This window comes from Xenopus tropicalis, chromosome 8 (genome assembly GCF_000004195.4).
Source record: "Xenopus tropicalis strain Nigerian chromosome 8, UCB_Xtro_10.0, whole genome shotgun sequence".
NCBI classification, from domain to species: domain Eukaryota; kingdom Metazoa; phylum Chordata; class Amphibia; order Anura; family Pipidae; genus Xenopus; species Xenopus tropicalis.
This window is the reverse complement of record NC_030684.2, coordinates 848364-870419: the sequence shown is the minus strand read 5'-3', so window position 1 is coordinate 870419 and position 22056 is coordinate 848364. Positions and strand designations below refer to the sequence as shown.

Genomic DNA, 22056 nt, shown 5'->3' with positions numbered 1-22056 from the left:
CTGTGAGCTGTTGTGGGAATATAGGGGGGTTTGTGTTTGTGAATACGGAGAAAGCTTTAACAGCAGTTTTAGCCCCTCCCCCCCATGGCCCCTCCCCCCATGGCCCCTCCCCCATGGCCCCTCCCAGGCAACTCACGTCGGAGCAGAAGGTATGGAAGTAGGGCCGGGCCGGGAGGTACCTCAGCTGCTCGTACAACTCCTGCTCCCACACTGCCTTCTCCTCCTGCGAAGGGAACACTCACTTAGCCACTCATACAGCCTCTCGCTTGGGGTGACTGGGCCCCACATTCCCTACCCACGGTTTAAAGGGGTTCTTATTAACTCTTAGTAGGATGTAGAGAGTATTATTCTGAGACCATTTGCAATTGGTCTTCATTTTTTATTGTTTGTAGTTTTTTAATTATTTCAATTTTTGTTCAGGAGATCTCCAGTTTGGTGTTTCGGCAGCTATCTGGTTGCTAGGGTCCAGATTACCTTAGCAACCAGGGAGTGGTTTGAATGAGGGACTGTTATATGAATAGGAGAGGGGCCAAATAGAAAGACAGGGTCGGACTGGGCCACAGTCCTAGTGGGTGCCGGCGGCCCAGACCCGACCCTTGCTGGCGCTCCCTCTACCCAAGCGGTAAATTTATGTGCGCTCAGGGAGGACATTGGGTGGGGGACCCTGCGGTGGGGGGGTTAGGGGACGTGGCCGGCGGGGGCACCTGCAGGGCAACCCTCAGTCCGACCCTGTAGAAAGATAAGGAATAAAATAACAATAAAACTGGAGCCTCTCAGAGCCATAGTTTTTTTGGTTGCCGGGGTCAGCGACCCCCGTTTGAGAATCGACAATTCTATGACATACTAATAGTTAACTTTTCAGCCCTGTAAGGTGCCCTAGTACCTTCTAGTTGCCCCACTGAGTGGGGACGGCAGCTGGGCACACTCAGGGCATATAACTTACCTGCAGATCAAACAGCTGGAAGTAGTAGGAACGGCGGGGATTGTCCTTCACCAAACACAGGACCCCCAGGAATTGCTTTGCCCACCGGTCGCCGCCCTGCACCACGAGCAGCTGAACCACCGTTGTCGCCAGCGTCTGGGGGGGGGGAAAGAGAAACGCGTTAGAGATACAGGCCCCCCCGTGTTCCTGAATGGTTTCCCCCACCCTAGGGCAGGAGCCCCCTCTGAAACACATTATCCAATACAATGAGGATTAAGGAATACATCACAGGTTTACTTCCCCTTTAACTTTCAGAGGAAGGCTGTGAAGCCCAGTAGCTATGGGAAGTCCTGGGACCAAATGAGGAAAATCAATATACTAAGTTCTATGCTTCCCCCATTCTACCCCAACATGGCCGCCGCATTATTACTTCTCTCATAGGCTTCCCGCTCCATCCCGGGGGGGCGGGGCATCAGCGCGTTTCTTAGTTACACGGCCGCTCTTTCTGTCCATTGATTGGCCCTACGTAGCGTCACTCTCGCTATACGCCTGCTAATTGGCTGTTCCGAAGCAGCGTCCCTAAGGCGCGCAAATTGCTTCGAAAAGCGGGAAACGGAGAATCTCAGTCCCTCTGACTGACCCCTGTGTCTATATAATATACAGCTTGGGCATTTCCCTATGGGGCCGAACCGCAAATTATACCCTTATAAACACTGCTTAGTGATGTCATCAGTTATAGTCGGAGCTTAGTGATGTCATCAGTTATAGTCGGAGCTTAGTGATGTCATCAGGTATAATCGGAGCTTAGTGATTTAATCAGTTATAGTCGGAGCTTAGTGATGTCATCAGTTATAGTCGGAGCTTAGTGATGTCATCAGGTATAATCGGAGCTTAGTGATGTCATCAGTTATATTAGGAACTTAGTGATGTCATCAGTTATAATCGGAGCTTAGTGATGTCATCAGTTATATTAGGAGCTTAGTGATGTCATCAGTTATAATCGGAGCTTAGTGATGTCATCAGTTATAATCGGAGCTTAGTGATGTCATCAGTTATAATCGGAGCTTAGTGATGTCGTCAGTTATAATTGGAGCTTAGTGATGTCATCAGTTATAATCGGAGCTTAGTAATGTCATCAGTTATATTAGGAGCTTAGTGATGTCATCAGGTATAATCGGAGCTTAGTGATGTCATCAGTTATAGTCGGAGCTTAGTGATGTCGTCAGTTATAATCGGAGCTTAGTCATGTCATCAGTTATAGTCGGAGCTTAGTGATTTCATCAGTTATAGTCGGAGCTTAGTGATGTCATCAGTTATAATCGGAGCTTAATGATGTCATCAGTTATAATCGGAGCTTAGTGATGTCGTCAGTTATAATCGGAGCTTAGTGATGTCGTCAGTTATAATCGGAGCTTAGTGATGTCATCAGGTATAATCGGAGCTTAGTGATGCCATCAGTTATAGTCGGAGCTTAGTGATGTCATCAGGTATAATCGGAGCTTAGTGATGTCATCAGGTATAACCGGAGCTTAGTGATGTCATCAGTTATAGTCGGGGCTTAGTGATGTCATCAGGTATAATCGGAGCTTAGTGATGTCATCAGTTATAATCGGAGCTTAGTGATGTCATCAGTTATAATCGGAGCTTAGTGATGTCATCAGTTATAGTCGGAGCTTAGTGATTTCATCAGTTATATTAGGAGCTTAGTGATGTCATCAGTTATAATCGGAGCTTAGTGATGTCATCAGTTATAATCGGAGCTTAGTGATGTCATTTCTGTCACATGACTCACTAAAACTTTATATTATAATAAATAAAGTACCCCCTGTTGCAAAATATGAGGATATTAGAAGTCACCTCAGAATTCCATGACCTGTATAGAAGCACCCGGCCTTCGGCCTCGTCCCTTTATTTGGTCATGGAGCTTCTCAGGGACTTTTAATATCCTTATATGTTACAATAGGGGGTACTGATTGACTATATATTATAAGGAACTCCTCAGGGACTTATAATATCCTTATATGTTACAATAGGGGGTACTGATTGACTATATATATTAGGGATACACTGAATCCAAGCTTCGCTTCAGGGTTCTGCCAAAAATCAGCCTTCGGGGTTCGGCCGAATCCACGTTCCCAGCTGAGTTTGAATCCTTTAACCACGAAAGTTTTTGTCACATAAAAATGTTTCACCGCGCGCGGTTCTCTTTAACCCTTCTTTTAACTAATATACACACGCAAATTAGGGTTCAGTATTTGGCCAAACCTTTCATGAAGGGTTCGGGGTTCGGCCAAATCCCAAAATAATGGATTCAGTGCATTCCTAATTTCTATATATATATATAGGCAGATATGGGCATGCTGTTGGCACTGCTTCAGGGGTCCTAGCCGACTAAGGCGGCCAAGTTAATGCTGCCATCCTCGCTGCTTTCCACAGCTTTTTCGTTTCAGAAGGGGGGGGCTTTTAAAGTTACCAGGATTGGCTTTTTGCCTCCCCTGGTAACCTGCCAGACGCTGCCATCTGAGGGGACGGTGGATTCGGCCGAAACCGAATCCTTCAAAAAAAGCCTGGATTCGGCCTGAATCCTGAGCCGAATGCGGGATTTGGTGCATCACTAGTTTCCAAACCCTGATTGGTCAAGTTTTTGATTAGCTATAGTTGGGCCAATCACAGAAGGGGCTCTATAAACTGATGCAGAGCTGCCATTACGAACCCCACTCTTCCTCCCCTCAAACAGATCAGACGAAAATAGTAAATGATTTAAACGGCTCAATCAGCGCCGGATTTGTCCTTCCGTCGCCCCTAGGCCAACCCCCATTGGTCGTCCCTAAGCCCCCCCCCCGTGTGCGCATGCATGAACGCTGAACCACTCCCCCCTGCGGCCGCGCATGCGCAAGCATTTAAAGTCCGATATGGAGCAGTGGGGAGAGGTCCCAATTGCTCCGTAAGGGAGCCAAACTTACACATTTTATTGCGGCGGGCGTCAAATTTTTGCTGCCCTAGGCCCGGGCCTTTGTGGCCTTGCCACAAATCCGGGCCTGGGCTCAATCTTAGCTTCCCCTGCGTTGCCCAGGAGGTACCCGGTTCTGAGCGCCCCGTCCCACCTTCCACTGCTATATCTCCTTCCCTTGAGTTTATACCAGGAGTGGGCAAACTTTTTTGGCTCAGGGGCCACATTGACTTTTAAAATTTGATGGGCGGGCCAGGCCAGTGTTACGCCGTTTCCGCTCGTCAGTCCCCGGACGCCAAGTCTCGCGTGATGAGACTTGCGAAGTCAGCGGCCCGGATTAAAAAGACCAATGGGCCGGATTTGCCCACCCCTGGTTTATACATTGCTAAGTGGATGTGTGCCGGAAGTGTTGGGTGCCATGAATGGGCCAATGGGCAGTTGGGATGGCACATCAGGCCACGCCCAGTCCCCCAATACACAGTTGATGTCTCTGCTCCAGTACTGGGTCTGGGGGTGCTTGGTCAGTCATTCAGTGACTCCCAGCTGGGTTACTTTCCCATGAAAAATGTGCTTTTGTGCACCGGGCACCCTATTTATGTGCATAATTATGTTTATTTATAGGGGTGAGCGCAGCCATTACTGGTCGGACAAGGTGGGGAGTGCTGCCCCGCAGAGGAAAAAATGGAAAAGGCTGCCTTGGATTTCCCCAGGAATAACCTCTCTTGGAATCTGTAAGCTCTTTATCTATAAACCCTTGTTCTGTTCCTTTAATCCGTGTAACATGACATGCCTGTGTCCCCCCCCCCCCCCCCCACATGTGATGTGTCACGTGTGCAGCTCGGTGTATTCTTTGTATTAGGCACTTCCTGCGGGGGTCTGGTGTGCAGAGCACATTGGGGGCTTTAGTGCGGCCCCTAGTATAAATGCAACACGTGGCCATCAGCATTATTATGTCACGAGCCAAACTGCCACATCTGGGGTGGAGGTACAGACGAAGCAGACCCTGTGGTTGCAGGGATATCGAGTAAAGGCCTAAATAATGAGCCATTTCAATTCATCTTGGGAGAATTGGTCAACTTACCGATGTTTTGGGGCCCTAAACTGAATTGGCTGTGGGGCCCAGTAACATCGGGTTGTGCCACTGTGCCAAATATACTGTTAGCCTCTCCCTGCTGTCCGTACTTTCCCTTTATTACCTACGGCACACTCCATCTTTGAATTTGCTACAGTCCCCTGTTTACCGTGTCCGTTTCTACACAGTTAAGGTGGCCAATTGTAGCTGCCGATATCGGTCTCTTAGTCCGATTCGGCAGCTTATTGGCCCGTGTAGGGGCGGCAACGATGGGCATGCCCGAACGATATCTGGCCTGAAATCGGGCAGATATCGATCGGGCAGGTTTATAAATTTAATTGGATCGGGGATGCGGTCCCCGAAGCGACTGCGCCTATACCCGCCGTTGTAATTTGATCGTTTGGTCCTGGCTCCAAGCGGCCAAATTAGCCTGAAATAGCCTGATATTGCCCACCCATAGGTGGAGATATTGGGAGAAGATCCGCTCGCTTAAAGTGTATGGCCACCTTTATTCTAAGAGCTTCTTTTTGTTGCTGTTCATTTGAACGGAGTCCCTAGTGGTGTAAAGCAATGAGAAAGTTTCTGGCGTGACAATTTGTACACACACCTCTCCTATTTATAGACCCGCGCCTGCCCCACCCCGCAATGATGTCACAAAAGGGGGCGGGGCATGTCGTGGCGCACCTATAAATTCGCAAGCCGGAAGAGGCAGCCAGCAATGTTAGGCCCCGGGCAGGGAGGGTGAGCAGCAGAGCTCAACCCGAAGCCCCCCGCAACCCAATTGTGCCGATGCCGGGCTGAACCAACCTGACCTAGCGATAAAATTGTACAAAACCTAGTTTCGGACGATTTAAGGACCATTTGTAGTCTCAGAATTATAGTCTTAATAATTTCCCTGCCATGGCAATTGGTTGTTTAGTTCAGTGGTCTCCAACCTTTTTTGCACCACGGACCGGTTTCAAGCAAGAGAATTTTTCCGAGGACCAGGGGTGGTGGGTATAATACAGCTCATCATAATACAAAATCAGCAACTAGATGCGCCCAGCCCCTCCGCTCTTCTTACTCCCACCTAAGTGGCGACATCCCCTGACCAGGCCCAGATTTGTGGTGAGGCCACAATGGCCCGGGCCTAGGGCGGCACAAATTTAGGGGCAGCATGCCGCCCCGCCGCAGCAAAATTTTGACCTTTTGCTCCCATACGGAGTAATGGGGACTTCTCCCCGACTGCTCCGTATGGGAGTTTAAATGCTTGTGGCGGGGGTGGGGGAGAGATGTTTGTTTACGCATGTGCACACGGGGTGGGGCGGCCGTGAATGTGGGTCAGCCTTAGGGCGCCCGGATTTGAAATCCAGCACTGCCCCTGACACTTAATATGGAGCTTTAAGTACTTTGGTCCTTTTTGCGATCGGTAGAAAGCTTCCTGGGCTTCGCATACTGTAGCTATTGTCATGGAGTTGGCATCACAGGTAATTGGGACCAGAGGTGGCCCAGTTCAGCACAGCCCACGGCCCATTGGTTGGGGACCCCTGGTTTAGTTGATCGGACAGTTTAGAAAATGACAGTCGGAAGAAGACTCAAATCTGAATTTGTATGGGTGGCTTTATAGCCCAGTGTTTTTCAACCTTTTTTGGGCAAAGGCACACTTGTTTCATGAAAAAAATCACGAGGCACACCACCATTAGAAAATGTTAAAAAATTTAACTCTGTGCCCAGCAGCAGTGCCCCCCTAGTACATTGGTGCCAAGAGCAGTGCCCCCCTAGTACACTGGTACCCAGCAGCAGTGCCCCCCTAGTACATTGGTGCCAAGAGCAGTGCCCCCCTAGTACATTGGTGCCCAGCAGCAGTGCCCCCTAGTACATTGGTGCCCAGCAGCAGTGCCCCCTAGTACATTGGTGCCCAGCAGCAGTGCCCCCCTAGTACATTGGTGCCAAGAGCAGTGCCCCCCTAGTACACTGGTACCCAGCAGCAGTGCCCCCCTAGTACATTGGTGCCAAGAGCAGTGCCCCCCTAGTACATTGGTGCCCAGCAGCAGTGCCCCCTAGTACATTGGTGCCCAGCAGCAGTGCCCCCCTAGTACATTGGTGCCAAGAGCAGTGCCCCCCTAGTACACTGGTACCCAGCAGCAGTGCCCCCCTAGTACATTGGTGCCAAGAGCAGTGCCCCCCTAGTACATTGGTGCCAAGAGCAGTGCCCCCCTAGTACATTGGTGCCCAGCAGCAGTGCCCCCTAGTACATTGGTGCCAAGAGCAGTGCCCCCCTAGTACATTGGTGCCCAGCAGCAGTGCCCCCCTAGTACATTGGTGCCAAGAGCAGTGCCCCCTAGTACATTGGTGCCAAGAGCAGTGCCCCCCTAGTACATTGGTGCCAAGAGCAGTGCCCCCCTAGTACATTGGTGCCCAGCAGCAGTGCCCCCTAGTACATTGGTGCCAAGAGCAGTGCCCCCCTAGTACATTGGTGCCCAGCAGCAGTGCCCCCCTAGTACATTGGTGCCAAGAGCAGTGCCCCCCTAGTACATTGGTGCCAAGAGCAGTGCCCCCCTAGTACATTGGTGCCCTGCCTACGGCACACCAGGCAACCTCTCGCGGCACACTAGTGTGCCGCGGAACAGTGGTTGAAAAACGCTGTTATAGCCTCTCCTCCCACTTGTGCCTGACCGCAGTTGTGCTCTGTCCGACACCCTACTGCACAATCGTGTGTAACTGCACCCACCTGTCACTGCACCCTCAGGGCAGATGCCAAGCTCGCCAGTTACTTCACACAGGGTGAGGCGGGCATTTCATCGACATAAAACTAATATAAACTCATGGCCGATCGGTTGCTGGAAATGCGAGGCTTCTTGTTGATAATGTGTCGTCTCCGCGAGACAAAACACAGAGATACACAAACCAGAACCAGAACACGGACCTCTGTTTGCTCATAGAATAATACGCTTTCTCCCTCTTATCTGTTTCCATTACATGTTGTGCGCAGTGGCATCTCTGCCAGCTGTACCCAGTGGCATCTCTTCAGGAAGTGCGTACAGCGCTGCGGAATACGTTGGCGCTTTATAAATAAATGTTAATAATAATAATATTACGTTAGCAGGGAGCGCAGCTCTATCTGGCGTCCGGCCTCTCTTTCTCACTCGGCAAATAGAGCTTCCTTTGTTTGCACTGGGGGCAGGAAAGCAGAAGCAGGGGAGTAATTAGAAACTGTTTCCGCCCTCCCCCAACTCAAAAACTTGTCGCTGCAGCAGCACAAAAATAATATTTTAGATGGTTTCTCATTTCTATACAACTGCACAGCGTAACTCAGCATCAATGAGACCCACGGCCACAGAGCTTGCAATTAGTAGGGGTCACAGACTTGCACATAAATATCCTAATGCTGGGTGGGAAGGAAACCCGTACGTGGATGTTAGCAGAAACCATTACAGGCTGCAGCAGGCAGCCATTAGAATAACTTCTTAGCCAATCAGGATATGGATTCCATATGTGTCATTCAGCCATAGTTCCAAGAATACATGGCCACCCCAAGTCTTAAGGTCCCCATACACTGCCAATATGGGTCCCTTAGACTGATTCAGCAGCTAATCGGCCCGTGTATGGGGACTACCGACGGACTGAAATTGGCCAGATCTCGATCGGGCAGGTTAGAAAATCTAGTCGGATTGGGTCCCCGAACCGACTGCCCCATTGCCGCCATTATAATTTGATCGTTTAGCCAACACGCTCCCTGATATTGCCCACCCGTAGGTGGGGATATCGGTGAAGATCCGCTTACTTGCCGATCTCGCCAAGCGAGCGAATCTTAACGTGTATGGGCACCTTTACACTAATTGGCCTTTCAGTTCAGTCAAGGAGGGCAAATTCACACAGGCTGCCCCCAGGCTACTAACAAATACACCCCCAGGACTAACAGACTTCACTATTGCCCTAATGCTTAGGAGATCTTTAATGGAAGCAGAAGAGCATTGTAAGAGCATGGAAGCCTCACTTCCCAAACTGGGGGTCAGTGCCCGCAGGACATATAGGGTGAATTATTGCCACCACCATGGTTTCATATAGCCATAACTTTGTTATAAGCCAAAGGGGCAATGCTGTAAGGACTCCATTAGTAGGGTGATCTTGAATTTACTATTGCCCAACCCCGCCCAGCACCATCTAAGCAATTTGCCCCCACATGTCTCACCGTGCACTTCCGTCCAAGCAGCTGGAATACCTTCTGGTTCTCCTGGGGCAAAAGGAGGCTAGAAGAGACATTGTCCTGCTGGCGGACTGCCGCTTTTGGTCCCCCTCGACTCATGCTCCGAGCTGCCCGACTCTCTTAACGTGAAGACGAGAAAGGGGAACTTGCTGTGTATGTGGAAACCGGAACGGAAGCTGAAAAACCACCAGTGAGTGGAACCCAGACCTGATACTGCACTGGGGGCGGGGGGGGGAGGCACAGTCATATAGTGCAGCACTGGAGTGTGTGCAGCGCGTCAAGCTGGGCTTCCTGGGCGAGTGTAATGCAATACTGGGGGTGCATTTGGGGTTCCACTACTTACAGCAGTCTAGCCGGCTGTTTGGGTATGAGATAGAACAGCTGCGGGGTCGTATTATTATTATCTAGTGTTATCACAACAGTCAGACATGTTGCATTGGCTTCTGTGACCCCTTTTTTCTCTGATCGAGGTTCTAGGACAGCGGCTCTCAACCTGTGGGTCGGGACCCCTTTGGGGGTTGCCTAAGACCATCGGAAAACACATATTTCCCATAATTTTATGGCTGGGGGTCACCACAACATGAGGAACTGTATTAAAGGGTCGCGGCTTTGGGACGTATGTAACTGACGTGTCCCAGAGGGGAATCCATAGATCAGGTGATAGTTACATAGGGTTGAAAAAAGACCAGAGTCCATCAAGTTCAACCCATCCAAGTAAACCCAGCACACAACCCACACCTACCAATCTATACACTCACATACATAAACTATATATATACAACCACTAATACTAACTGTAGATATTAGTATCACAATAGCCTTGGGTATTCTGATTGTGATGTTTTGCTCATCAAGAGCTACCCACTGGGAGATACCTTTGGGCAGTGTAGTGATAAGGGGGCAGAGGGCAAGTTTGGGGGTTAGTGCATGTCCCTGTGGGGTAAATGGGGTGTATGCATATAATCACACTGGGTCGCGGTACATAATAGCATAGCGTTTGTTAACACTTTAGCACAGAGGGTATCTGGGGAGAAGGGGCAAATAAACTCATTAAAGGGCCCACAGGTGTCCCCCCTTGAGCCGCAGAACCTTTTGCTGTGGCCTAATAATCATGGATAATCTAATGTACTACTACTACATAATAAAAGCAGTCACGTTGTGCAAGATAAGTCTGTATATAAAATAATAAGCAGCCGCGAGTCACATAAAATTATTTATTACCTCTTTTCTGCATACAGTCCACACTTGCACATTGCTCGCTGTGGCCTTTGTAACAGTCTGGGAATTGTCATCCTGCCCTCCCAGCATAGCCTGTTGGTGGAGTGTGTAACACTGGGGGGCGCTGCGCTAGTTGGCACAATCCAGCACCAAAGCATTGGAATTCCCACTGAATTCACAGTGATCAGGAGGAGAGGGAAGATCTGAAGCCGCCAGCTTCCCACAGTATGGGGGCCAGCTGAACTAGGAGCCAAGTGTAGGCTAGGGATACTATAGCTGTGTGGCTACAGATGTGTAACAGTTAATTATAAAAAAGGAACTGCTGCCTTCACAACTAGTGTTGTTTCACTGTATCCCCAGCTGCGGGGTATAGGGGTGCAGCGAGCCACCTGGCACACCAGCACATTCATACTTGCATTGGTAGAAAGGAAAAGGCTGTTAGTGACGTGTAGGGGTAGCTGATATGGCTTTTATTGTGTTGCTGCTGTAGTGTCCTCTCAAAGAGAGTGCTTAACTATCCCCCTGAGTGCAGCACACACTCTTACCCCCTCTTGGAGGGGGCATAGTGAGGTAGATACACTGTGATTCAATGAAGTTTTGGTAACACTCAAGTTGCAGAGGTGAGGGAAATAACGCACAGGTGCTTGGGGTTCATGTCCAACCTAGTGCTTTCTCCAAGGACAGACAGATGGGGCCCGTGGAAAAGGAATAAAGAGTGTTGCATCTCTGTAGTGGCTGAGGGTCAAGTGAGAGGGCAGCATGAGTGTGACTCCACACCCGGCATGGTAGAGTCACTTTGGGCACCTATGGTTTAATCTTGTGCGGTTTCATGAGAAGGTCCCTCTCTCCTCATTTAGTTGCTTCAGGTCCTTTGGTTCTCAAGTTTGATTAAGGATTTGTTCCTTCCAGTTGCAGAGGCCGTGCTGCTGCATCACTTTGGATATAGGGGTCCCTAGGGGAGCTGCCCCAATGTTCATATCCAAAGGGAGAGGAGGGAGGGTCCGGTTAGTGCCCCCCAACGTTGCTCTTTCCTGTCGTCACCCAGTCGACTATGATGAAACTCAGGCTCATTATCATGAAAATGAATCCCAGAGAAGCAAACAAGGCAGCCTGCATGGAGGAGACAAAGGGAATTTAGGGGGAAGGCAGGAAGAGCGAAAAAGAGGATAAAGAGAGAGCGACTGCGAGTATGGAGTAACGACCTGTATCTTGGGACGGGACCGGAGTGGCTCCTTCTCATTGGGGACGATGCGGATGTAGAAAATGCTCGGCAGGATGAAAATAAGGCTCGGGGCTGATGTGGCTCCTGTAATAGCCGAGAACAAAGATAATCAGGCAATTCTATATATATAATTGTATATTTATGCCACTGGGTGTGGGTCTCCCACTGAAGGGATCGCAGGATGCAAATATTACCGATAACGCCAAAAATGTCCCTGATGTTGGGGACGAAGATGACGAGAATATTGACAGCAATAAGCAGCACCACAGCTATAAGGATATGACGCCACCACTTGAACTCCTGTCCTGGACAAAGAAGCTGCTGGATAGCTCTGCGGATCTACAGATGGGAGAGCAGTGTAAGGGCGAGCACTTCCTATAGTAAGTACTTACAGACAGAGTGCTAGGTGGTACTTACTGGGAAGAGAACCACCGGTACAGTGAGTGTCACAGCCACCAACACAGCCAGACGCACGCAGAGCATCAGCTTGTCCAGGGGATCCACCTTGTTGTAAGTGTGTAGCATCTCAGATTCCACGTTACCTACAGCCAAGGGGCCACAGACATGAGTGTTTAGTCATACCAAATCCACACACTGCTTTCCTCTCCCCAACCCCACGTTTCCTCTCCTAAACTCCCCAAACCCCTGCCGTGGTGTTCTAGCGAGCAGCAGTCACTTCATGCTTGGCACTCACCGTAAAAGGTTAAGTAGCCGAAGATGGCAGTGAGCAGGTACATGATAAACATGGCAAAGATGGAAACATTGGCCACATTCTGCATCCGTGACTTGGAAGCCCTGGGGGTAATAAATAAATGAACAATGTGATTATCTGAGACAGAGATAGGCAAGAGGTCAGTGGTTTGGGCACACTTGTGCCTGTTTACATTACCTGCGTAGCTCTGTGTATATGGGCAGGACCTCAGGGTGGCACACAAAGGCAAACGCCACAATTGGGATGGAGTAAGCTGTCTGCAAAGAGTAATAAGACTTTGTGATGAAATAGCCAGAACTCAGCATGGAGGGACAGCACTCTAGTCTCTGCCCGGCATTCCCATGGCTGCCTTACACAGGTTGTTATGTGACATGTTATGTGGCGTCACAACATGAGCTACTCACACTCACCTGAGAATTGACTGTCAGTAGCTTAGCTGTGCATACGTCTTCCTCCTCCAGTTTCTGACCGTTGGTGTAGATGGTGTGGTTTTCTGCTACCGTGCTGTTCAGCGGGCAAGGAATTACAGAGTATTTGTATATAACCTGGTAAGAAGGAATTGGTATGAGACATAGGCAGGTTGGGGAGGGAAGCAGTACCTGGTGCAGGAGATGGGACCCAAGCTGGTAACAACACAGCAGTGTGGCGCTTGGGCTGGAGTGTGGGAGTCTGAGCTGGAAGTGGCAAACGATTCTTATGGATTCTTATTCCAGCTGCCGATATCAGTCCCTTAGATCAATTCGGCAGATTATCAGCCCATGTATGGGCAGTAACGACAGACCTGCCCGACCGACATCTGGCATGACATCTTAATCAGGCAGGTTTAAAAATCTAATCGGATCGGGGACCGCATTGGCTCGTTGATGTGGTCCCGAACAATGGACGTTTATACCTGTCGTTCTAATTCAATCCAGTTTAGCCCGAATTAACCCGTAGGTGGGAATATCGGGAGAAAATCCGCTTGCTTGGCGACCTTGCCAGCGAACGGATCTTAGCGTGTATGGCCACCTTTAGTAAAGAATACAAGGCAAGATGGGGATAAGATGGAAAATATGGGGAACACCTCAATCAAGTCTAGACAAGAAGTGGAAGATCTGGGCAAACGGGCATGGGACAGCTGAATGGTATGAGATGGGCAGTACAGGGCTGTACTAGGGAGAGCGCTGATTGGATGTAGAGATGGACACAACTTACAGTGCTGGATCCATGGAACAGGGAAAGTGATTGCAGGTTTGAAACTGGGAGAGGCTTGGGCTTAGTGTATAGGGAACCAGAGAGTGGCTGGCTACACCAGGTTGCTGCCCTGTATTAGTACAAGAAGAAAGGTTCTAGCCTTGGCTGTTGGCTTGCACTCACCGAACACAAAAAGAAGACCATACACGTGAGGGAGAAACCACTGGTGTATCCCAGGTATCCTGCAGAAACAAGGGCAGTATACTGTCAGAATGCTGCCCCCCCTCTGATGGACAAACATACAGTAGGTTGCAAACTGGCTGTCCCTTTGCAATCTGTGCTGTCTCACACCCTAACACACTAGCAGTACTGGGTGTTCATCACACAACTTACCCACTACTAGTAACCAGTCTTACTCTCACGCCTTACCTAGATGTTTCATAAGCGCCAGGGGAAGAATGACTAAGATGCTGACTATAACGATGAGGTAGTTGCCATTCATATACCAGGCCCTGCGGGGAAGAGAAAACGCAATACTGGCCAAGGGTACAAAGACACGCAAGAGTTTGATCCTATGCTTGGAGATGCTGATCTTACATACATGGCAACCATTCTTACCCGGAATTACTGGTCAGGCCCATGAAGGTTTGGATAACAAGCGGCAGTTCATATTTGATGATGTACAAATAACTGGACATTGCTGAAACGCAGAATAGGAAAGGTCTATAAGGCGAATGGAAAGCGGTTTGGTACCATCACATACGCAAGAGAAAAGACTGAGGATGAGGATGGAGGGGAGGAAGAGAGAAGGTCGGACACAACAGGAGCATCAACATGGGGCAGACGGCTGCTTACAAGAGAATATAATGTGTATGGGTAGGAGGAAATGGAATAGACGAGACATTAGACAGCTTAGTGGGGTTTCCTTACCTCCCACATTGTGCATTGTTATAATCACTGCTGCCAGAATCTTCCCTGCAGTGCCAAAAGCTCGGAGTCCCAGCTGCTCATAAGCACGAATCCCTGGAAGGAGAGACATAGGAGGGACAAGGAGTGGGACCATGGTGAGAAGGTGGGAGAATTTAGACTTCAAACTGAGAGAACCAAGTGGTTGAGGAGACAGAAAAGGAGGACGCCATGTAACGCGTGCTTACCCACAACTCCAGAGCACTTGAGAAGAAGGTGGATGGAGTAACAAGAGAGTAGAGCAATGGAGATCAGGAGGAATCTGTAGAGCAGAAAAAGCCATTAGGCCACATACAGGCATGCTCTGGCACATCCTGATAGTCGTATATATCAGGGTAAATGGCTTATGTGAATTTGTTGTTGGCACTGACATGGCTTTCTCTATAAGTGCATCTGTCAGCTCATTTATAAAGTGGGACTGAGGCGCCTTGTGCGAGTATTTCTGCCCACAATGCCCCTTTCTTTGCTCCTCTGGTATGGAGCTGCCTGACCAGGAACACTTCCTTAGCCTGTCTGTATGCCTCGGTGTCACCGAGTGTGGAAACCGCGCAGCTGTTGGGCTAGGTGTGCTGTAAGCCGTAGGTTCCTTTCCCATGCTGATAAGCAGAGTGCAGGGCTACAGTATTAGTGCCACGGTGCGGCAGGGGTACTCACACAAAGAGAATGATGCCAGTGTTAGACATGGCATAGGCCAGGCCCAGAATCCCGCTGCCCATAATGGCATTGCTCAGGTTAAACACGGACATGCCAAATGATGTCTTCCCTTCGAACTGTTGGAATAAAATAGAAGCGGTTGGCGTAGGAAGGTGTAAGGAGGAGAATATGGCGGTTAGGGGCATGCATACAGGGTGGCACAGCGGGGAATATGGGCAAGTGCCGAGGGGATGGGGACGTATATAAAATATACCCGCGGTTCTTACATCGGTAAAGTTGGATTTCTGGGGAACCACATGCGACAGAAACTTCTCCCTTTCTTCAAGAGCTGCTTCTTCCGCTTCATCCCTAGAAAAGAAACCCAGTTGGGAGCTGTTCATAGCAAGGGGCAGAAGTGGCCCAAATTGCCCCTCAGGTATATCTGCCTGGCGAACAGGAGGGGGATAGCGCTATTCTCCCCACCAGGAAGGCGATTAACATGCTAGGCTTCAGTTCAGCTGCTGCCCCTTTGGAGGCCTTATAAACACCCAGTAACAGGGTGAGGCAGGGTAGGCTTTGGCACTACAGAACTACAGCTCCCAGAATCCAGGAGCACATTGTTGCCGTGGTAACTAGGAACGTGGGGCTGAATTTCCCACTGTGGGTCAGGCTGGGGCTGTGCCTTTAAATAAATGCAGTGTTTCTCCCCGGGGGGGGGGATCCTGGAACAGTACAGACATAACTGTTATACGACTGAGGGAGATTGGCCATTGCCTTGGCCCCCCACCCACAGGGCCCTATCCCGCCACTTCCCTGTGACATTCCAGTGCTCCGTACCCACCCATCATGCTCACCCATCCTCCATGTTTAGTCTCTCGGTATTCAGGCTCTCCGACACACTGCCATTCAGCATGTGGGCATCTTCTCCATCCCCTAAATTATCCAACTCCATGGTGGGCGCCAAATGGGTTCTGTGAGCTGCTGGTTACAGTAGGATGGTACCGGAGAGAGCAGGGTAGAGATTATGACGGCCTGCAAGGGAGATACATGAGACATCAGGGCATTTGTGGGCATCCATGAGAGCTTCTCCTACCTACAGTGCTACCTAAATAGATACAAGTATACAGAGATGGAATGTTCTGGGCACACAATAAGCTGTACCCCCATACTGTACTGTCTAAGGGAAACACTATGGCACCTCCTACCCATATGTATAAATACAAATATACAGAGAAGGAATGCTCTGGGCACACAATAAGCTGTACCCCCATACTGTACTGTCTAAGGGAAACACTATGGCACCTCCCTACCCATATGTATAAATACAAATATACAGAGAGGGAATGTTCTGGGCACACAATAAGCTGTACCCCCATACTGTACTGTCTAAGGGAAACACTATGGCACCTCCCTACCCATATGTATAAATACAAATATACAGAGAAGGAATGCTCTGGGCACACAATAAGCTGAGCAAACAGAGGCGGTTCCCACACATGCTTACACAGTACCCAGTTCTGTCTATTGATCCCACAACAAAAATAACTGGTCACCTGGTTTTGTTACTCAGTAATATTTACATTATTTGTTTAAATGTAAGTGGCTGATTGGATTGGCTGTCAGGAAGGAGCTGATAGGGTCCTGGGGAGGTTTAACAACTCCTCCCAGTGTTCCTCAAAAGCCAGGTGTTGCCACACCTGAGTCCAGAGTATTATTCTGGCCCGGGGCCAATCAGCAAGGAGTTTAAAGGGCTTATTTACATCAGCAAGAGCAGTGAGCAAAATGGCAGTTAGAGTGTAACTGCCATGTTTTTTTCCCATAATGCTCTGGATGCAAATGGCTGAACAGTTTGACTCAGGTCCCTTTAGTAAAAGTGCTTCTACGCCCAACTGACTGCTGGGAAAGGTGCAAGTTGCCCCCTGTGCTTGTGGGTGTCAGTGAGCCCTAGGTCTCCCCAAGTCTGGGGGGTTCCCCCCACAAACTGACAAGCAAGCATCACACACAGAAATACTAACTTATCCAGCTGCCGGGGGGGGCACCTTGTACCCCAGTTATTAGGGGGCACTCTCTACTTGCCAGCATGGGGGGCACCTTGTACCCCAGTTATTAGGGGGCACTCTCTACTTGCCAGCATGGGGGGCACCTTGTACCCCAGTTATTAGGGGGCACTCTCTACTTGCCAGCATGGGGGGGCACCTTGTACCCCAGTTATTAGGGGGCACTCTCTGTGCCAGAGGGGTGTTGCTGTGGGCTCTCTATACCAGTGGGAGGGTTCCCTGAGCTCTCGGCGCCTCTCTGTTTACCTACAGGGCTGCTCCCCCAGGGACTGGACACGTTGTCAGACGAACCTTAGGAAACTCCCCAGATTCTCTCTCTGTACAACTCTCCCGTCCCCTGCTGTCTCGCTGCCCCAGTCTCTCTCTGGGAGTCTCCTCCGAGTATCTCTCTGTGGGGGTCTCAGGCTTAAACTCAGCAAGCCTAACTCCCCCCAATCTCTCTCTCTGGGAGTCTAACTCCCCCCAATCTCTCTCTATGGGGGTCTCACGCTTATACTGAGCAAGCCTAACTCCCCCCAATCTCTCTCTTTGGGAGTCTAACTCCCCCCAATCTCTCTCTTTGGGAGTCTAACTCCCCCCAATCTCTCTCTTTGGGAGTCTAACTCCCCCCAATCTCTCTCTTTGGGAGTCTAACTCCCCCCAATCTCTCTCTTTGGGAGTCTAACTCCCCCCAATCTCTCTCTTTGGGAGTCTAACTCCCCCCAATCTCTCTCTTTGGGAGTCTAACTCCCCCCAATCTCTCTCTTTGGGAGTCTAACTCCCCCCAATCTCTCTCTTTGGGAGTCTAACTCCCCCCAATCTCTCTCTGGGAGTCTCACGCTTACACTGAGCAAGCCTAACTCCCCCCAATCTCTCTCTTTGGGAGTCTAACTCCCCCCAATCTCTCTCTTTGGGAGTCTAACTCCCCCCAATCTCTCTCTTTGGGAGTCTAACTCCCCCAATCTCTCTCTTTGGGAGTCTAACTCCCCCAATCTCTCTCTTTGGGAGTCTAACTCCCCCCAATCTCTCTCTTTGGGAGTCTAACTCCCCCCAATCTCTCTCTTTGGGAGTCTAACTCCCCCCAATCTCTCTCTTTGGGAGTCTAACTCCCCCCAATCTCTCTCTTTGGGAGTCTAACTCCCCCCAATCTCTCTCTTTGGGAGTCTAACTCCCCCCAATCTCTCTCTGGGAGTCTCACGCTTACACTGAGCAAGCCTAACTCCCCCCAATCTCTCTCTATGGGGGTCTCACGCTTACACTGAGCAAGCCTAACTCCCCCCAATCTCTCTCTATGGGGGTCTCACGCTTACACTGAGCAAGCCTAACTCCCCCCAATCTCTCTCTTTGGGAGTCTAACTCCCCCCAATCTCTCTCTTTGGGAGTCTCACGATTACACTGAGCAAGCCTAACTCCCCCCAATCTCTCTCTGGGAGTCTAACTCCCCCCAATCTCTCTCTGGGAGTCTCACGCTTACACTGAGCAAGCCTAACTCCCCCCAATCTCTCTCTTTGGGAGTCTAACTCCCCCCAATCTCTCTCTTTGGGAGTCTCACGATTACACTGAGCAAGCCTAACTCCCCCCAATCTCTCTCTTTGGGAGTCTAACTCCCCCCAATCTCTCTCTGGGAGTCTCAGGCTTACACTCAGCAAGCCTAAAGGTCCCCATACATGGGCCGATCCGCTCGTTTGGCAATACGGGTGGGCGATATCGGGAGAATCCAGGGCCAAACGATCGAATTATAATGGCGGGTATAGGAAAAGTCGGTCCGGGGACCGCATCAACGAGCCAATGGGGTCCCCGATTCGACTAGATTTTCTAACCTGCCCGATTGAGATCTGCCCGATTTCATGCCGTCGGTAGTCCCCATACACGGGCCGAATCGGTCTAAGGGATCGGTATCAGCAGCTAGAATTGGCCGTGTATGGGGGCCTTAACTACCCTCAATCTCTCTTTGGGAGTCTCAGGCTTAAACTCAGCAGCCTAACTCCCCCCAGTCTCTCTCTCTGGGAGTTTAACTCTCTCTTTGGGAGTCTCAGGCTTAAACTCAGCAGTCTAACTCCCCCCAGTCTCTCTCTGGGAGTCTAACTCTCTCTTTGGGGGTCTCAGGTTTAACTCAGCAGCCTAACTCCCCCCAGTCTCTCTCTGGGAGTTTAACTCTCTCTTTGGGAGTCTCAGGCTTAAACTCAGCAGTCTAACTCCCCCCAGTCTCTCTCTGGGAGTCTAACTCTCTCTTTGGGGGTCTCAGGTTTAACTCAGCAGTCTAACTCCCCCCAGTCTCTCTCTGGGAGTCTAACTCCCCCCAATCTCTCTCTGGGAGTCTAACTCTCTCTTTGGGAGTCTCAGGCTTAAACTCAGCAGTCTAACTCCCCCCAGTCTCTCTCTGGGAGTCTAACTCTCTCTTTGGGGGTCTCAGGTTTAACTCAGCAGTCTAACTCCCCCCAGTCTCTCTCTGGGAGTCTAACTCCCCCCCAATCTCTCTCTGGGAGTCTAACTCTCTCTTTGGGAGTCTCAGGCTTAAACTCAGCAGCCTAACTCCCCCCAGTCTCTCTCTGGGAGTCTAACTCTCTCTTTGGGGGTCTCAGGTTTAACTCAGCAAGCTTATCTCCCCCAGAAGTCTCTCAAACTCCCCCCTTTTTCTCTGGGAGACTCCAGTACAGAGTCAGGGCAATGCCCCCCGCCCCACACAGTCTGGGGGTCTCGGGGTCACACTCACTGCTTTGCCTGCACTCAGTGTATGGGCATTGGGGGGAGTGAAACATGTGCTCCCTCTCACACAAAGTAAAAGGGCAATTGTTTGCACCCTAGATGGGGACTTTCTTCCTGCCCATTTTTAGAACACCCCCTTATAAGAAGATGCCCTCCCATGTAGAGATATCCCCATGTTAGGAGAACTGCCCCCCTTCACTGTCAGTTAGGGGAGGGGCAGGCTGATCGAGTGTCGTCTGATGCAAGAGCCGCATGGAGTTACACCAAGGGGGGCAGTGGAAAGTTATGGGTTTCCCCCCTTTGCACCCCCCCAGGAGTTCCCATTCCCCCTCACCCCTTCCCCAACACCCCAAACACTCACCAAGCTCATCACAAGAGGGGGGCCCTCCAGTCCAGGGGAGATTTCCTCCCTGTTTTATCAGCAGCAATGGAGAGTACGAGGAGGCGGTGTGCTTGCTGTCACACACACACATAGAGAAGAGAAAGGAGGCAGCCTATCCCAGCCTCCCAACCAACCCACCCGCCAGTCACAGGCAGCAACCACCCCCTCCCTCCCAGAACCTGCCCCTCCCCTGCACTGGGGGAATCTGTGTAGCCCTGACTGTCACTTCTCTGCAGGACTCTCCTGTGTATATCTGTGTAGCCCTGACTGCCACTTCTCTGCAGGACTCTCCTGTGTATATCTGTGTGGCACTGACTGTCACTTCTCTGCAGGACTGGCCTGTGTATATCTGTGTGGCACTGACTGTCACTTCTCTGCAGGACTGGCCTGTGTATATCTGTGTGGCCCTGACTGCCACTTCTCTGCAGGACTCTCCTGTGTATATCTGTGTGGCACTGACTGTCACTTCTCTGCAGGACTGGCCTGTGTATATCTGTGTGGCACTGACTGTCACTTCTCTGCAGGACTCTCCTGTGTATATCTGTGTGGCACTGACTGTCACTTCTCTGCAGGACTGGCCTGTGTATATCTGTGTGGCACTGACTGCCACTTCTCTGCAGGACTGGCCTGTGTATATCTGTGTGGCACTGACTGTCACTTCTCTGCAGGACTGGCCTGTGTATATCTGTGTAGCCCTGACTGTCACTTCTCTGCAGGACTGGCCTGTGTATATCTGTGTAGCCCTGACTGTCACTTCTCTGCAGGACTGGCCTGTGTATATCTGTGTGGCACTGACTGTCACTTCTCTGCAGGACTCTCCTGTGTATATCTGTGTGGCACTGACTGCCACTTCTCTGCAGGACTGGCCTGTTTATATCTGTGTGGCACTGACTGTCACTTCTCTGCAGGACTGGCCTGTGTATATCTGTGTGGCACTGACTGTCACTTCTCTGCAGGACTGGCCTGTTTATATCTGTGTGGCACTGACTGTCACTTCTCTGCAGGACTGGCCTGTGTATATCTGTGTGGCACTGACTGTCACTTCTCTGCAGGACTGGCCTGTGTATATCTGTGTGGCACTGACTGTCACTTCTCTGCAGGACTGGCCTGTGTATATCTGTGTGGCACTGACTGTCACTTCTCTGCAGGACTGGCCTGTGTATATCTGTGTGGCACTGACTGTCACTTCTCTGCAGGACTGGCCTGTGTATATCTGTGTAGCCCTGACTGTCACTTCTCTGCAGGACTGGCCTGTGTATATCTGTGTGGCACTGACTGTCACTTCTCTGCAGGACTGGCCTGTGTATATCTGTGTGGCACTGACTGTCACTTCTCTGCAGGACTGGCCTGTGTATATCTGTGTGGCACTGACTGCCACTTCTCTGCAGGACTGGCCTGTGTATATCTGTGTGGCACTGACTGTCACTTCTCTGCAGGACTGGCCTGTGTATATCTGTGTGGCACTGACTGTCACTTCTCTGCAGGACTGGCCTGTGTATATCTGTGTGGCACTGACTGTCACTTCTCTGCAGGACTGGCCTGTGTATATCTGTGTGGCACTGACTGTCACTTCTCTGCAGGACTGGCCTGTGTATATCTGTGTGGCACTGACTGTCACTTCTCTGCAGGACTGGCCTGTGTATATCTGTGTGGCACTGACTGCCACTTCTCTGCAGGACTGGCCTGTGTATATCTGTGTGGCACTGACTGCCACTTCTCTGCAGGACTGGCCTGTGTATATCTGTGTGGCACTGACTGCCACTTCTCTGCAGGACTGGCCTGTGTATATCTGTGTGGCACTGACTGCCACTTCTCTGCAGGACTGGCCTGTGTATATCTGTGTGGCACTGACTGTCACTTCTCTGCAGGACTCTCCTG

General features: G+C 50.4%; 2 protein-coding genes across 2 annotated transcripts in view; both read right to left on the bottom strand.

Annotated features, from left to right (window-relative positions):
- was (WASP actin nucleation promoting factor) overlaps positions 1 to 9235 on the bottom strand; it is a gene marked incomplete at its 3' end in the record, with an annotated part of 33523 nt that extends 24288 nt beyond the window's left edge. The window contains 3 exon segments of the mRNA NM_001114203.1: positions 137 to 223; positions 944 to 1078; positions 9116 to 9235. Of these exon segments, the coding sequence (NP_001107675.1) occupies positions 137 to 223; positions 944 to 1078; positions 9116 to 9229 (336 nt within the window).
- Positions 9236 to 10330: 1095 nt separating this feature from the next.
- slc38a5 (solute carrier family 38 member 5) lies at positions 10331 to 20209 on the bottom strand. Its single transcript, NM_001011051.1, is given in 16 exon segments — positions 10331 to 11458; positions 11551 to 11654; positions 11765 to 11909; positions 11988 to 12112; positions 12265 to 12365; positions 12460 to 12539; positions 12693 to 12827; positions 13639 to 13697; positions 13885 to 13967; positions 14074 to 14155; positions 14386 to 14478; positions 14610 to 14683; positions 15076 to 15191; positions 15342 to 15423; positions 15909 to 16086; positions 20158 to 20209. Coding segments are annotated over 15 exon segments (1482 nt in total). The 5' UTR covers positions 16007 to 16086; positions 20158 to 20209; the 3' UTR covers positions 10331 to 11353.
- Between the last annotated feature and the right edge of the window lie 1847 nt (positions 20210 to 22056).